The sequence below is a fragment of the Ambystoma mexicanum genome, chromosome 2p (genome assembly GCF_040938575.1).
Source record: "Ambystoma mexicanum isolate Mex_15411 chromosome 2p, UKY_AmexF1_1, whole genome shotgun sequence".
NCBI lineage: Eukaryota > Metazoa > Chordata > Amphibia > Caudata > Ambystomatidae > Ambystoma > Ambystoma mexicanum.
Window position 1 is genome coordinate 482,665,371 of NC_090923.1, and position 16,641 is coordinate 482,682,011.

Sequence of the window (16,641 nt, forward strand, 5' to 3'; positions counted from 1 at the left end):
GAGGCCACCATGTGAAGTTGGGGAGTTGTGGGTGATGTGGGGAGCCAGTTACATTTCAAATATGTATGGTTTTTCGGGGGAATTGCGGGGGAATATCGCAAGATTGTAGCGGGACTAACGCAAGACGCTACGAAACCTATTGGTGCAGCATGTAGATTGGTCACGACCTACGGCCATGGCTCGTGGGCCCCAAACATATCTATTGGTTCATCAGATGGGGAACAGGTGTAAGTGGATCTAGGTCACCTGGCCTAAGCCCCGTCCACCTGGCACTTTCCAGGTTGCCGTTCTTTTTCCCTGCTTAAGGAGCCCTCCAGCATCTTTTCCTTTGCAGATGGGGATCAGGTGGAAGTGAATCTAGGTCACCTGGTCTAAGCCCCGCCCACCTTGCGCCTTCCAGGTTGTTGCTGTTTTTCCCCACTTAGCGAGCCCCGCCCACCTGGTGCCTTCCTGGTTGCCGCTCTTTTGTCCTACTTAAGGAGCCCTCCAGCCTCTTTTCCTTTGCAGATGGGGAGCAGGTGGAGGTGGATTTAGGTCGCCTGGCCTAAGCCCTGCCCACCCGGTGCCTTCCAGGTTGCCGCTCTTTTTCCCCACTTAGCAAGCCCTGCCCACCTGATGCCTTCCTGGTTGCAGCTCTTTTTCCCTAATTAAGGAGCCCTCCAACCTCTTTTCCTTTGCAGATGGGGAGCAGGTGGAAGTGGATATAGGTCACCTGGTCTAAACCCCGCCCACCAGGCGCCTTCCAGGTTGCTGCTCTTTTTCCCCTCTTAGCAAGCCCCGACCACCTGGTGCCTTCCTGGTTGCCGCTCTTTTCCCTTACTTAAGGAGCCTGTCAGCCACTTTTCCTTTGCAGAGGGGGAGCAGATGGAAGTGGATTAAGATCACCTGGCCTAAGCCCGCCCACCTGGCACCTTCCAGGTTGCCGCTCTTTTTCCCCACTTAGCAAGCCCCGCCCACCTGATGCCTTCCTGGTTGCCGCTCTTTTTCCCTACTTAAAGAGCCCTCCAGCCTCTTTTCCTTTGCAGATGGGGAGCAGGTGGAAGTGGATCTAGGTCACCTGACCTAAGCCCCGCCCACCTGGTGCCTTCCAGATTTCCGCTCTTTTTCCCAACTTAGCAAGCCCCACCCACCTGATGCCTTCCTGGTTGCCACTCTTTTCCCTACTTAAGGAGCCCTCTAGCGTCTTTTCCTTTGCAGATGGGGGGCTGTACTGGCTCTCCCCTCTTGCTTCTCCATTCTTTTTGAATCCTTACTCTCTTGTTCTCTCCTCCTCTCCCTTTCTCCCTTTTCCTATCTCCTCCCATTACTTGCTTCTATGCACTTACTCTATCATTATTGTCACTGGATCTAGTATGATAGCAACCTCGTCTGTCTCCTCCTCCCTCGCCTTACTTGTTTTTTTCTCCCCCTCCAGCACTATCTGAAATGTCGTCAGGCCTAGTACGATAGTTGCTTTTTTTGTTCCTCCCCTCTGTTTCTGCACCCCTCTCCCTCACCTTTTTTTTTTCCTCCGGCTCTACCAGAAATGTCATCAGGCCTAGTACCGTAGTCGCATGTCTGTTTCCATTTCCTTCCCACTCTCCCCCTCCCTTCCTTATCTATGTCTTAGCTCTTGCACTATCTGAAAGGTCGTCAGGCCGAGTACGATAGTTAATTTCACATACTTACTGTTCATCGCCTGTAAGAACGTCATCGTATTTTACCTTGTTCCCTCCCTTGATATATAAATAAACTATCATATCATAACATATACAATGGGCACGGTTTAATACATTTCCTAGTGGGCCCCAAAGAATCCTATTAGTGCAATATTTACAGTGGCCAAGGGTCAAAGGCCATGGCTAATGGGCCCCAAGCAAACCTATTAGTGCAACATGTGCAGTGATCAAGGGCAAAGGCCATGTCTAGTGGGCCACAAAGAAACCTGTTGGTGCCACATTCACAGTAGGCACAGCTGAATGCCATGGATAGTGGGCCCAAAGAAACCCAGTGGTGCAATGGCTATAGGGCCCCTAAGAAAACTGTTAGTGTAGAATGTAAATTGGCCATGGCTGAATGCCATAGTGAGTGGGCCGCAAAGACACCTATAAGTGCAACATGTACAGTGGCTATGGCGGAATTCCATGGCTAGTGTGCCCCAAAGAAACGTATTAGTGCAACATGTACAGTGGCCAAGGGCAAAGTCCATGGCTTATGGGCCCTGGTGAAACCTGTTTGTGCCACATGCACAGCTGCCACGGCTGAATGCCATGGCTAGTGGGCCCCAAAGAAACCTATTGGTGAAACATGAACAGTGGCCACAGCGGAATGCCATCACAAGTGATCCCCAAAGAAACCTATTAGTACAACATGTACAGTGGCCACAGCTGAATGCCATGGCTAGTGGGCCCTAAAGAAACCTATTGGTGCTAAATGTACTGTGGCCACGGCTGATGGCCATGGCTAGTGGGTCCCTAAGAAACATATTTGTGCTGCATGCAGAGTGGCGATGGCTGAATGCCCCATAGCTAGTGGCCCCAAAGAAACCTATTGCTGTACCATGGACCAGGTAGGCATGCACCAACATGTGTTACTCCCTCTGGTCTCCCAGTGATGTTCCCTTGTGCCCCCCATTCTCGCACACAGGTGTTGCCTGTTTTGTTTGATTCTTCTACCCTGCTCCCCCCTCACCCCACTCAAGCCTACTTCTGCAGGAGTCTGTCCTGATACATTCTGGTTTCACCATCACCGTCTTGTGGACAATGCTGGATTTGACTTTTATGGACTTCATTCATTCATGTTGCGTCACCCTTTCTCAACTCTCATGCTGAACTTCTTTTGCATCTTGTACTCATGGTGGCCCTGAATCATGCTGTTGCCATCTTCATCTTGTATCCTGGCTTGCAACATTATGTGATACTACTGACTTCTGCAATTGTATTCACTCTCCCCTCTTGCTTCTCCACTCTTTTGATTGCTAACTCTCTGTTCTCTCCTCCTTTCCCTTCTCCCTTTTCCTATCTCCTCCGCTTACTTTCTTCTATGCACTTACTCTATCAGAATTGTCCCTGGACCTAGTATGATAGCAACCTCGTCTGTCTCCTCCTCCCTCCCCTTACTGGTTTTTTCCTCCCCAAACCCCTCCAGCACTATCTGAAATGTCGTCAGGCCTAATATGATAGTCGCTTGTTTTGTTCCTCCCCTACCTTTCTGCACCCATCTCCCTCACCTCTTGTTTTTTTTCTGGCTCTACCAGAAATGTCGTCAGGCCTAGTACGGTAGTCGCCTGTCTGTTTCCATTTCCTTCCCACTCTTCCCCTCCCTTCCTTATCTATGTTTTAGCTCTTGCACTATCTGAAATGTCGTCAGGCCGAGTACGATAGTTAATTTCACATCCTTACTGTTCATGGCCTGTAAGAATGTCATTGTTTTTTCCCTTGTTCCCTCCCTTGCCTTGAAGCGCTTTGAAACACATTGTGTATAGGTGCTATATAAATAAACTATCATATTATATCATATCATGGACAGTGGTCTTGGCTGACGGCCATGGCTAGTGGGTCCCAAAGTAAACTATTAATGATACGTGTACAGTGGGCATGTCCAAAGGCCATGGCCAGTGGGCTCAAATGAAATATATTGGTGCAACATGTACAGTGCCACAGGCCATGGCCAAAGTGCATTTGTAGTGGGCCCCAAATAGACCTATTGGTGCGTCATGTACAGTGGCTACTGCATAATGTTGTGGCTAGTGGGCCCAAAGAAACCTATTAGAGCAACATGTACAGTGGCCACAGCCAAAGACCATATCTAGTGGGCCGCAGAGACACCTGTTAGTGCAACATGTACAGGGGCGAAGACTGAGGCCACTGGCCATGGCAGAAGGCCTCAGCAAGTGGGCCCCAAAGAGAACTATTTATGCAACATGTACAGTGGCCATGGCCGAATGCCATGGCTAGTGGAACCCAAAGAAACTATAGTAAACCAAAACCCTTAAAATTCAGTGAGAGTTAAGGTGCTCTGATTTAACAGGCAACATACATAGCAACAAACCCTTAGAAATTAAAAAAAAACATGGTTAAGAGTGGCTGAAGGCCATGGCCAGTGTGCCCAAACAAACCTATTTATGCATCATGGACAGTGGTCACAGCTGAATGCCATGCCTGGTGGGCCCCAAACAAATGTATTGGTGATACATGTACTGTGGGCATGGCCAGAGGCCTAGGCTAGTGGTACCCAAAGAAATTATGGTATAACAAAACCCTTAGATTTCTGTGAAAAAAGTGTGTTAATGTGATCTGCTTTAACGAGCAAAATACATAGCAACAAAACCATCGAAATTAAGTGAAAAAACCTTGGTTAAGACAGAGTTAAGGAGATCAGATTTAAAGCAACAGAACCTTTGAAATTCTGTGCTTGCATCTCAAGCAAGTAACTATGCTCGCCTTGTTGTGCGGTGTAGGAACACAATGATGACATCACTGATGACATCACTGATGGTGTCAGTAATGGCATCATACATGACAGCACTGATATCACTGGTTTGATTCATTACATTTTGAAATCTGCCTACTCTCATTTATTACATAACATGCAAAATGTTTATTTAGGGCCCCCCTCAATCTGGGAATCTTGGGAACAATTCATTAAAAAATGCAAAGTTATTAAGAAAACATAAAACATGCAGTTTTCAGCCTACCACCATTCATTTTCCCACAGAGGAAAAAGTGCAGTTTTTGAACAGACGTAGCGTGAAAACCACATGGCAGATTTGGACCAGATATGAAACAATTTGGGCACAAACAATTGACCTAATTTCCTTGACTGGTTTGGGGTAAATCCATTTAGTAGTTTTTAAAATATTCAACAGAGAATTGGGTGCCCCGATCCTTAAACCTTTATATCGGCTTTGCTGCTTTGCAGCAGAGAGAGGCTAATAACTTTTAACTTGTGGAAGGATTTGGATGTAATTTTTCAAACATAAAAGTTGTCAAGGCCCCCCCGAAATTGACATTTTGGGAACAATTCGTTAAAAAAATAATATGTTATTAAAAAGCATAAATACGCAGTTTTCAGCCTACTCGCATCTGTTTTCCCATAGAGAAAAAGTGCAATTTTTGAACAGCTGTAGCACGAAAACTGCTTGGCAGATTTGGACCAAATAAGAAACAACTAGGACACAAAGCATTGACTTCATTTTGTTCACTGGTTTGGGGTAAATCCATCCAGTCATTTTTTAAAATATTTGACCCAGAACGGGTACTCACACCCCCATAAAACCCTTATATCGGTCTTTCTGCTGTGCAGCAGAGAGGTTGAGAGAGGCTAATAGCCTTTGATTTACTGAGTGGATTTGGATGACATTTTCTAAACAAAGGGTTTGTTAAAAGCATCCCAATCTGTAAATGTTGGGAGTAATTCATTAAAAAAAGAAAACGTTATTAAGAAAACAACCGCTGGGCAGATTTGAACCAAATAAGAAACAATTTGGGCACTAAGCATTTACTTAATTTCCTTGACTGATTTGGGGTAAATCCATCCAGTAGTTTTTAAAATATTTGACAGCGACATGAGGGTGCCCCATGTTCCTTAAAACTTTTTTATATATTAGCCTTGGTGATTTGCATCAGAGGGGCTGAGAGACTTTTCAGAAATGAAGAGTCACCATTTCTTTTTTGCTCAATGTGAGTGATTCCGGCAATATCTGCAAATAAAAACCTCAAAATGCTATTAGGAAGATTAAAAAGGATGCCATCAACTTTGTAATTAACTCCCCATGACCGTACAGAGTCTAATAATGTTCTTGACTTTAGGAAGACTTATAACTCTTCTGTTAAGAACACTGATTGATTTGATTGACAGCGCTTAGATTGCCTGTTCGTTGGCGCTATATAAACACCAATACCAATAGCAATCACATCAGGCTGGAGGTTGGGAGTGGCAAAGAAGACACCATGTGAAGTTGAGGATTTGAGGATGGGTTTGGGAGCCAGTTACAAGTAAAACATTTTCGGTTTATTTGGGGACGTCTACAGGAATCTCAGGAGATTATCACAGCTATGCTATGGCTAGTGTGCCCCAAAAAAACCTATTGGTGTAACATATGCTGTGACCACAGCCAAAGGCCATGGCCACTGGTCATGTGTAAAATGACAAAAGAATGGGAATGAAGGTGGAAAAATACGCAAGACAAATTATTTATTGTTTCTATTAGGGTTGTTTTTGTATAGCCGCAATCTGCTGGCTTTGGCACAAAAGAATAAAACACAAGTGAACACTAAGCATTAATCCCAAATATGGCAAATGGTGAACGCTGAAGACCATGGAGAGTGGGTCCCAATGAAAGCTATTGGTGCAACTTGGACAGTGGCCAAGGCAAAAGGCCATAGCTAGTGGGTCAGAAGAAACCTATTGGTGCAACATGTGAAGTGGACACAGCCGAAAGCCATGACTAGTGGGTCCCAGAGAAATGTACTGGTGCAACATATAAAGTGGCCACGGCCGTAGACCGTGCCCACTTGTCATGACTGGAGGCCATGGCTACTGGGCCCTAAAGATACCTATTGGTGCAACATGTACAGTGGTTAAGGCTGAAGGCAATGGCGATTGGGCCCCAAAGAAATCTATTGGTGCAACATGTGCAGTGGCCACTGGCCGTGGCTGAAGTGTCTGCCTCAACTGCTGTGCAGCTTCCATGTACGCAACTCGCGTGAGGGCATAGGACACCCATTCCCAGCAGCCCATCAGATGCTGCAAGCCCTTTAATGACAACTTATCACTTTCTTTATTCAAGCAGCGCATTAAAGTGGGGCCGAAATACAAATGATGGCCCATTTAAGATACCATTTGTTTTGGAAGAGATGTTCATAACGTTTCTGTGTTAAGAACTGCAAATGAGCATTTACCTTCTGAAGGCACACACAAAGCATCAGTTAGCTGGCTAAAGCTACGCTCTCCTCCAGGTCAATTACAATATATCAAACAAAAATGTTTTACATTAGAATGTGATATTTTCATCACATCATATATGAACCCTGCATTTGTCAAACACAAACAGATAACCTTTTCACACATTACATGTTGATATACTTCTTGAAAATACATTTTAAAAACCCAAAGGCCATTTTTTTGCATTGTGCTGACTTGCATTCTGGTATTTGTTGTGTCCCCCTCAAGAGGAGGGAATAATGCCACAATTGTACACTTTTTGCTTAACATATTGTTGTAATGTTTTACATATTTGAATGGGTACCTTAGTATGGTGTGTGGGTACTTTTGAAGTCATCTTTATAAAGCAGTGTATTGTTGAAAGCCAGACGTGGGGTTGAGGAGGGGGAATGATGAGAGGCCAAGCAAGTCCTGAATATTTGCCCAGGATGTGGCAAGAGAGGTTGCAATTTGGGAGACTGGTGCAGTTATTTTCCCTGATTATGGCCATGTGCTGCTTTTTAGGGCACAAGTAAAGGGTACATGTGGGTGGACTGCGTAACTTTTTTCAGAGTGCAGTCACAACCCCCTTTGGTGTTTTTGAGGCCAGCAAGCTTGCTCACTCAAGCATTTGGCTACCAGGATTTCACCCAAGTTGTCATGTTTCCAGTGCAGACTCTTACCCACTTTTGCGCCTTGAAACACATAAAATGCCATATCATTACTCACCAGACGCATAAAATGATCATCAAAGCACATGCTCATATAGGGATTTTATTTTCTAGGGAATATTTCACTATATATTGCTGGATTAAAAAGGTGAGCACCTTTCATACTTTGTCAGTGTATTTAATGAAACGTTTCCTCTCTCATGTTATTTTGCTGTTGTTGAATACTTTTTTTGAAAGGCCAATGATCTTTTGTCTGAAGCGCTTTCTTCTAAGGGGAAGGTCAAATGAACTACATGTGTACATTTCACTTTAGGATACATGTTCACTTACTGTGTGTATATTCATGGGTGCCAGTTTTTGATTTTCGCTTTGATGGCAGAAGTTCCCACACCGAGTGAAGCGCGGGAGCAGTACTCATCCCCATGTCAAAACACCACATTTTACAGCATACGTTACTGCAGAAATAGGAAAGAAGACATATGATTTACAGGAAAGTCTACATGTATAACATCTAAGCAACAGTCTCCCAACCTGCGCAGTTGCATTTGCAACTTTCTACTATAGGATCCCCTGCTATTCTATACCTGGTGAACAGTTTTGGCCAGCTCACCCCCTCCAACGAAGGCTCAGGGGGTACATTAATGAGGCCTACTTTTCATTTTGTAGTGGGCAGCATTTGATAAACGTAATTATTATTTGCTATTTTTTGTCAGTCTAAATAATCCTTCTCTAAAATAAAAGCATATTGCTAATTTGCACAGTATGCCCAAATATACACAAAATAAAAATAATCGTGAGAAACTACTGCAAAAACAGACATTAGTCTCAGCAAAATACAATCACCATATTTTTGCAATGCCTTCCACAGATAGTGTTGTTAAACCAAAGTTTGAAAAGACGTTTTGAAAACAGTATTTCTATCAATTACATCTGGGAAGAGATGGGTTCAAGTTTCTGAATTGCAGACTGCTCTCAAATCCATCCTTCGCCACTTAACCAAAGTGATTGCTTCTGCAACTTTTATCACACTATGACTCATCTCCCAAATTTAGAAGGCTTTACAGGGTATTCAAGTGTCTGCTACTTCAAAAAAATGCCTCACTCCTGCCATTGCCACATAGGTAAATGTTAATATTGATAATTCATATAGTGGACGCCACAGTGCTACTAATGTACGCATGGACGCATGTTTTTAATTTAACTTCCCATGATACCTTTGCGTACTAAAGACTCATTCTGTGAGGCCCCTATTTATGCAATTTAGGGAGGGGCACGCATCGTTTGCCGCCCAGGCTCCCACAAATCCTAGGGCCAGACCTGTTTATAGTTATGTGATCTGTGTGTGCAACTACATTTCTTTTCACATACATCTGAACAGTTGGGAACGTTTTTCTTGTCTCTAATTTAATTGTGACTGGGTGGATATCTCACAAGTAAAGAACCGGTTTCACATGGGCTAGCCTGCACTTCGCAAGTTTGCATCCTTTGCCACGGTCGGGTCAGCCCTTCAACCTTGGCCTAATTGTGCAATAGTATCAATTATTGTTAAAGTGCTTAAAGTGGGAGTTGTCCAGCATGAAGTGCTAGTTAAAAACAAACATTATTATTAATATTTGGTAGTACTGCCTGCAGTATGGCATTATTGCAGGAAAGTAACGCTGCCAGCAGTAATTACCATAAAACGCTAAAAATACTTCTGATGAAGCTTAAATGTGTCACCATTTTTCTGCACCCTTATCAATACGCTCTGCTTTAAGCAGGGAAAACGCTGTCTAAAACATACGCCATCTGGGGCACGGGTAGGGTCCTTGCATACAAAAGCACTGATTAGATGGTGTAAATGTATTATGTTCTAACACGACACACGCTTCACACAGTGACCACTGTCTAAGGCATTTCGAGCCATTGGAAGGAATCATATTCTACAGTGATCGGGGTTTGCTTATGGTTATTTATTCACTAATTGTGGTCATCGATTTGCAACTTGAAGTGAATTGGTGTACCGTATTTTACAGTTGAAGAGGTATTTTCCCTTCTGAGGTGACAGGTATTTTTGCCTTGAACCCTGTGTGAGGCCATGGTCTCTGAGTGGCAGGATACCTGGAGAAGACCTAGATTCATGTTCGCCTGTCTTTTGATTTCATCTTTGTGACATTGTCGATTGATCTCACCTCCCAGACATTTATAAAGCAATCGGATATACTCATTATATTTCAGTGCTGTCTGTCCACTTCCTAAGAACACAAACATCAAATAGAAAAAGGTCTTCTAAAATTGAAGCTACATCAATCAAATTTAAGATTTAAGAAAACGGCAGAACATGCCAATGCATTTTTGGGCTGTTGGTGTAAACACAACCTACACACCAGACGTTCACATCAAGTTATTTTAAAGTTATTCTATTGTTTGTTTCAATATGGAATGTGAAAGTGGCGGGTTGCTGGCAGAGTAGTAACTTTTCTGAAAATGTTGGGGGGGGACATGACATCTAAATGAAAGGGGCCCTTGCAAAATTAGAGCTACAAAAGTTGAAGGGGACAAACACCATTGACCCCCATTAAAACTACACCCCTGGTTGCTGTATGTGTCACCCACTTTATCTTTGCAATTTTTATTTGTAAATTGTTTATTATTGTGTCTGAAGTCAATCATGGGAACATTGTGCTACCAGAATCTCACCAAAGGATTTAAGTCGCTCACAAATATTTGTAACCTTATTTTCTATTGGCTGTCTTACTTGCAGAAGATGAACAATTTGTCTTACCTCTACTTGGCCCAAAATGCGCTGGAAAGTGTGCCTGCTAACCTGCCAGAGAGCATACGGATTCTTCACCTACAGGTAATATAGAATACAATGAAAATATGTTATGTTATCACTACAGTGGTCTTACGGGGCGCCTGACCTTGCCCAAGAGGTGGCGCATTGTGACCCTACCAGGGTGTGGTGCACATTGGACTGTGGATGAAACAAAAGAAGGTTGAGTGGTGAGGTGAAAGAATAGAAGGATTAAGCAAGGTAAACAGAAATTCAGTAGGAATGCGGGACCTAGAGGGAAGAAAGGGAAGAGATAGTGGTTGTAATAGTATGGATGCATGTTTTTCTTTTAATTGTGATTACTTATCAATCAGTATGAGAGAACATGTCTGCGATATATGACTAGGTTTATTGTGAGGGCAATATCTAGACAAGATGGTGTTAGATACACAATGTGTTTGATGTGTGGTTGCATGATGGACTTGAAATGTCCCCAAGCGGTTCCCTGTGGTGATAACTGGATAAAACATTTGCAGAGGCTCTCATACCACAATGCAGTTGCCTTGCAGGTGTACATAGAAATGCAGCATCAGTACGTCCTCATTCTGAGTTTATTTTTCCCTACACAATTTCTGCGTGTGGTAATTACCGTAAGTGCAAGAAGAAATCTTATGGCCGCTATATGATTAGTGTTTTGCCACCAAACCATCTGTAACAGAACTAGAACATATGTGGTTAGAAACATTGCCTAGCCGGTGAGAAGGTCGGCATCAGCCTACTTTTTCATCCCCTTTACGGCTCTCAAGTACATTCTATCCCTTAAGAGGGGATGTGCCAGACCATGCCTTCGCTTAAAAGGACCAAAAGCTTGTTTAGTGCTCAAGGATAACTATTCACACTCACCTTTTGGATGGAGGTGAACATTGAAGGATTTTTGAAGGTATTTCAACATGTAATTTTGCGGTATTTACCACATGCAGTATTCTATCTGAATACTGCATGAGGTACTATCCGGGTAATAATAACTCATAAGGTATGTACCACATGCAGTAGTAACCTGGTCATTATATATCATAGGGTACGTACCTCATGCAGTATTCATCTAAAATACTACATAAGGTACGTACCTCGTGCAGTATTCATCTAAAATACTACATAAGGTACGTACCTCGTGCAGTATTCATCTAAAATGCTACATAAGGTACCTTGTGAGTTATAATAACCCGGATAGTAAAAACAGAGGCTCTTTGAAATGCTGCTTGTTTGAATTGTTCCCAGTTGGCTTAAACCCTAAATGCTGCTATATTTAGATGTGTTCGTGGCCTCGGGGGACCCTTTGTCAGAATCACATCACAGTAGAGTCCTCCGTGGTATCTAAGGAATGCACATACATACATATTACCATTAGATATCTACGTTTCTAATAAAATGTCTCCAATTTCAAGATGTTACATTCCAGAACCGAGACAGTCAGGGGCCAGATTACAGAAACTTTGAATCGGTGCAAGTGCAAAGTTTGCACAGTATTAGCACTAGGGAAAAGTTTGCCCTATTATTTTTAAAACACTGGGACACATTAAAAAACCACTGCACCTAAACAAGTGCAGTTTGGCATATTAAAAGCAGGAGGGCTAAAACTGGCCTAGTGCAAAAAAGATGTATTTTCACTGTATGTTTGCACCAGGGCAAACTTTGCCATGATGCAAAAATGCATCAAAAATGTATCTTTTAGCACTAGGGCATTTTTAGCCCTTGTGCTTTTAATATGCCAAACTGCACCTGTCGAGGTGCAATGGTTTTTTAATGTGTCCAAATGTTTTATAAAAACAGGGCAAACTTTTGCCTAGTGCAAATACACTTTAAAACTTTGCACTTGTACCGGTGCAAACTATACACTTGTACTGGTGCAAAGTTTCTGTAATCTGGCCCCAAATTGTTTGTTAGTTGAAAGACCCATATTGAGATATAGTTACAGTAGCTGAAAGAGGCTGCTAATGAACTACTTTCTGATACGAGTTATGAACCATTTTCACACAGAAAGTTAATTTTCTATATTTCCACCAATAGGTAACTGGGGTCTCGCATTGGTGATGGCCAATGGAATCAATATTGCAAAGGAAAAGCCTAGTCAGTCCATTTGTTGTGTTACTTCCACTCAGAACGTAATGTAGATGAAACACCCATATCCTTTTCACATTCTCCCAATGTACTACTCACAGTGCTAACTGGTATACATTTAGGTATGGAGGGAGGGTAGGCTGAGTGTCAGAACATGAAAAGAAAGAAAGCTAGGAGCGGTGTCCAGAAGAGGATTTAAAGAGATGAGTCTTAAGTCTGTTTCAGCAGAGCAAGTGGTTTTATCCCATCCTTAGTTCAACTGAAAAGGAATTCCCAAATGTGGCCCCTGCGGCATCCAGTGTTCTGTCTCCAATATTTTTTCTCCCGAATGGATGGTCGACAATGCTTCTAGAGGTGGAAGGTCTAAGAGCCCTTAGTAGACAATAGTACTTGATTTTGCTGTTTCTTTTTCGTTTTGTCTGTTTTTGATTTTTGTTTTTTTTTAATGCTCATTTTCTAATGTCATTTTACAATGTTAAAGGTTAAGGTTCTTAGCCATATAACAATAAAAAATCGAAATAAACTTTACCTTCTACTTGACGTATGTTGGACACGTATCATGGAAGGCTTAATGATGAGTGATGCAAAGTACCTTAAAGTTAGTGTTGGCAGCAACAGGGCACCAATGGAGAACAATCAGGGCTACAATAATGTTACCACACTGTTTGAGACAAAACATCAGTCGGGCTGCCTTATTATGGATAATCTGGAGTTGTTGGGTGGGGCCCTATGGTCATCCAAGGAACAGTGTATAAAAAAAGTCCAGCTATTAGAGAACCATGAGGTTAACACTTGTATTATTTGCACCATGTTCAGGAAAGAGAGGATATGCTTGTCTTAATTGTTATAGGGCATTGAATTAGGAATTCAAAATTAATTGAATTCCTCTCATAAAACGAATCGGGGATGTGATGGTACCCATCCTGTGCTGATATACTGTACTGTTGGAGGGAGGAAAAATAATATGTCGTCATCGGTGGACAGGTTGGACCCACAGGTCCTGAGTTTCCAGCTTCTCAGGCAAGGGTTTTAACCTCTGGTCAACCGGAAACCTGGCAATGACTCATGTCTGAGCACATTTGTTAGGCTTGCTGCTGTTCCCACCCACACCTGAAAATAAAATAGAGAGGTTCATGGCTGGTGAGTGCGGACTTTTATTGATGCCACTGAAACTTCACTTAAAGCACATTCCTCCACTTTTATATACACTTCATATGGCTTCAGGAGTGCAATAGTCTTTTTGTAAAACAGACATGCAGACTTGAGTGAGATCTAGTACTCTTCATGACAATGTTTGGTTGAGTTGCAAGATAACAAATATTATTTAGGGAGAGAGTTTATACTTAAGAAAATAAAGTTACCATCCTCTGGAGAAGTCTGTGCCAAAACCAAAATATTGCATGTATTGAAATAAAAGACCACTGTGAAATCCTATGGCTGATATTTTCCCAAAATGTCCAGGTGCCATTGTTATAGACTTTTGGACACTTTTCGTTTTCGGCCATGGACCTTATTATAATTTCATTTTCTGCACTGTTTATTCTCTATACTGTTTGTAAAACCTCAATTATTCGATAACATTGGAAAACCAATGTTACAGAATAATAACACATTCTGATTAACCAAATGTCAGTTGTCCGAACCAGATAAGAAAGCAAACATGCCAGTTAACCAAGTGATCTGGCTGGTTGCAATGTTATCGAGCTCCGAAACGTTGTTATCCAGCATTTTCATAACCAGAACTGTGAATATTAATGATAATGAAGGTGCAGGTTAACAGAGTTACAGTTAATATGTTGCCAGATAACAAAGCTTTTACTGTACAAATCTTGTTTCTCTTCGTATAGTGCCAAGATGCTTTTTCCAAAGCAAACCAGTAGTCTGTTTAACAAAACGGTGCAAAATATGCACTCACCACTAGCCACTGGCTAGTGTTATTTGACTCTTGGCAAGTAGGGAATAGTTTGCTGTGTGCATGTATAGAATTGAGGTGGGAAGTGACTTTTTTATGGCCGGCTATTAGCTGGCAACTGCAACTTTTGCACCCGTTTAACTATATATCAAATCAAATCAAATATCAAATCAAATCATGTACGAATTCCGTCTCATGATGCCCTTCCACGGTATGTCTCCTATATGGACTTTGGTTTTTTAGGAGGGATCGCACTGAGGACATTTTAAATTCATCCTTATGATAAAATGATATGGAAAAATAATAAATTGAGACCATCCATTGTGCAGAGTTGTATCTTAATATTAACATTTTACAACAAATCAGAAAGAGTTGCCCACCTGAACCCTGTTTCATTATACTCAATGCCAAGTGTACAGCAGCATCCCTATCTTTAGACCCTGCTTTCTAGTGGCACAAGGTAGGTTCAGAGGCCTCTGGTACAGAGGCCGCAATCAAATCTGCATCTCTGTTCCAAAACCATGATAATTATGATAAACTACCAATCTGGTGACAGGATCATCTGTAAATATAAGCCATACATAGGGTTTGAAATGTTGGCTGGTAGTTCACATAATTATTAATGCCACATCTGATTTGTTGCATACCATTTTGTATCTTAGGGCCATGGAAGATAACTCAGGGACAACGCATTTGTCTTGGATGCAAGACAAGGCAGTCCAACACAGGTTCTAATTCCAGTCCCACACTTATAGACTTATCTTTGGTATTAAGCGTGCTATAAAATAATAATTAATTAATGAACACCAGTGACACCCCTTTCAGCTCAGACCTGCTATGGGAGGTTATGTGGTTCACAGGCACCTGTCTGTCTCCATTACAGTGAATGAGACAAAAGGCAGGATCTATTCCTCTTTTGACTCTCATGGAGAAAGGGTAACCCCACCCTTGCCAGACCTGGAATCTCCCTGGTGGAGATAACCTGAGAGCCTGGCTTCAAAGAGACAGTTCCATAACAAAGTTCTGCCTTACACTACGGTGTTCCACACCAGAGAGCATTTGAAGCTTCAGGCTGGGTTAGGGCAGTTAGTCAGCACAAGTTGGTTTGAGGAAGGATGACAGCATTTAACATTTTGGGAGGTTTTTCCCTACTTCCTGTCCCCTCAATTTCCTGAGGATCAAGGCACTCTGAGTATGAAATCAGGATGCAAAGGTCACTTGTCTCAAGGATGGGGATTGAACACATTAAAGTTGGCTTGCTTTTATCCAATCTCTGGCCTTTCTCCTATAAAAGAGGGAGTCTAACACTCCTTCTTTGATTCACTTCTGGACATTAAAGGACATAAGAAAGAATTACATTTGCTTTTGGGAGAGTTGACATTTTCCATAGCCCTCAGCCATTGAGGTGGAGAAGGAGTGCTGCAAGGCAAAGCCATACTCTGCTACCTTTGTACTCCTAAGGCATATTGGGGCTGGCTTTGCTGAGGAACATGGTCTGCAACTCTGCTTGCAAACCGCCCTATGCTGGTAGAGCACAGACTGAAATAAGTCACCTTGTCCTTGAGCCCCTGCAGTGGGTATCAAAGCATCTTGGGAGAAAGGATCCTTGATTTTGCCAGTGAAACTGATTTGAGCGACCTTCAAACCATGTTCGAAACCTTCGAATCCATGGGACTCACTGATGCTGCCTTTGGCACTCACTAGAACTTTGAATCACCACTACTTGCATCCATTGAACTGGCTCTAGGCATGAACCCAGCAGATCCTGATTAATTGTTATTGTCATTGTTTTATAACTTTTATAAGGCGCAACTCGCCCAGAGGCCTCAGTGAGCGGCAAGACATTGGGATCAAGACCAGGAAGGAATCAGAGAAGAGGAAGGCCTAATCATTAGAATTAAAAAGGAAGGTTTTGAGAGATCTCTTAAAGGAAAGTACTTGAGTGCAGAGTTGAAGACCAGTAGGGAGAGAGTTCCACAGGCGGAGCGATGGAATCAATACTAGTACCACCAAAATGAGTCAGATTATATCTGGGTAGCTAGAGTCTATTAGAATTACTAGAGCAGAGTGAACAGGAAGTGCTAATGCGCTTAATGTTTGTTTGTTTTGTTTGTTTATTTGTTTATTTTATTTATATAGCGCACCTGACCCAGTGGTATTTGGGCGCTTGTGAAGGTAACGGTTACATGGTACATAGTATACATTATATACAGGAGAATACAGTTATACAGCAAAAATAGCATTCAACAATCCATTAGAAGAGTCAGTTTACAGGGATAATA

At 42.4% G+C, this 16,641-nt stretch overlaps 1 protein-coding gene across 1 annotated transcript in view; it reads left to right on the top strand.

Moving 5' to 3' along the window:
- The window catches only part of OGN (osteoglycin), a 232,361-nt gene that overhangs the window by 189,569 nt on the left and 26,151 nt on the right, over nt 1-16,641 (top strand). Inside the window, exon 6 of the mRNA XM_069643872.1 lies at nt 10,318-10,413. Coding sequence (XP_069499973.1) covers nt 10,318-10,413 — 96 coding nt within the window. The remainder of the gene's footprint in view (nt 1-10,317; nt 10,414-16,641) is intronic.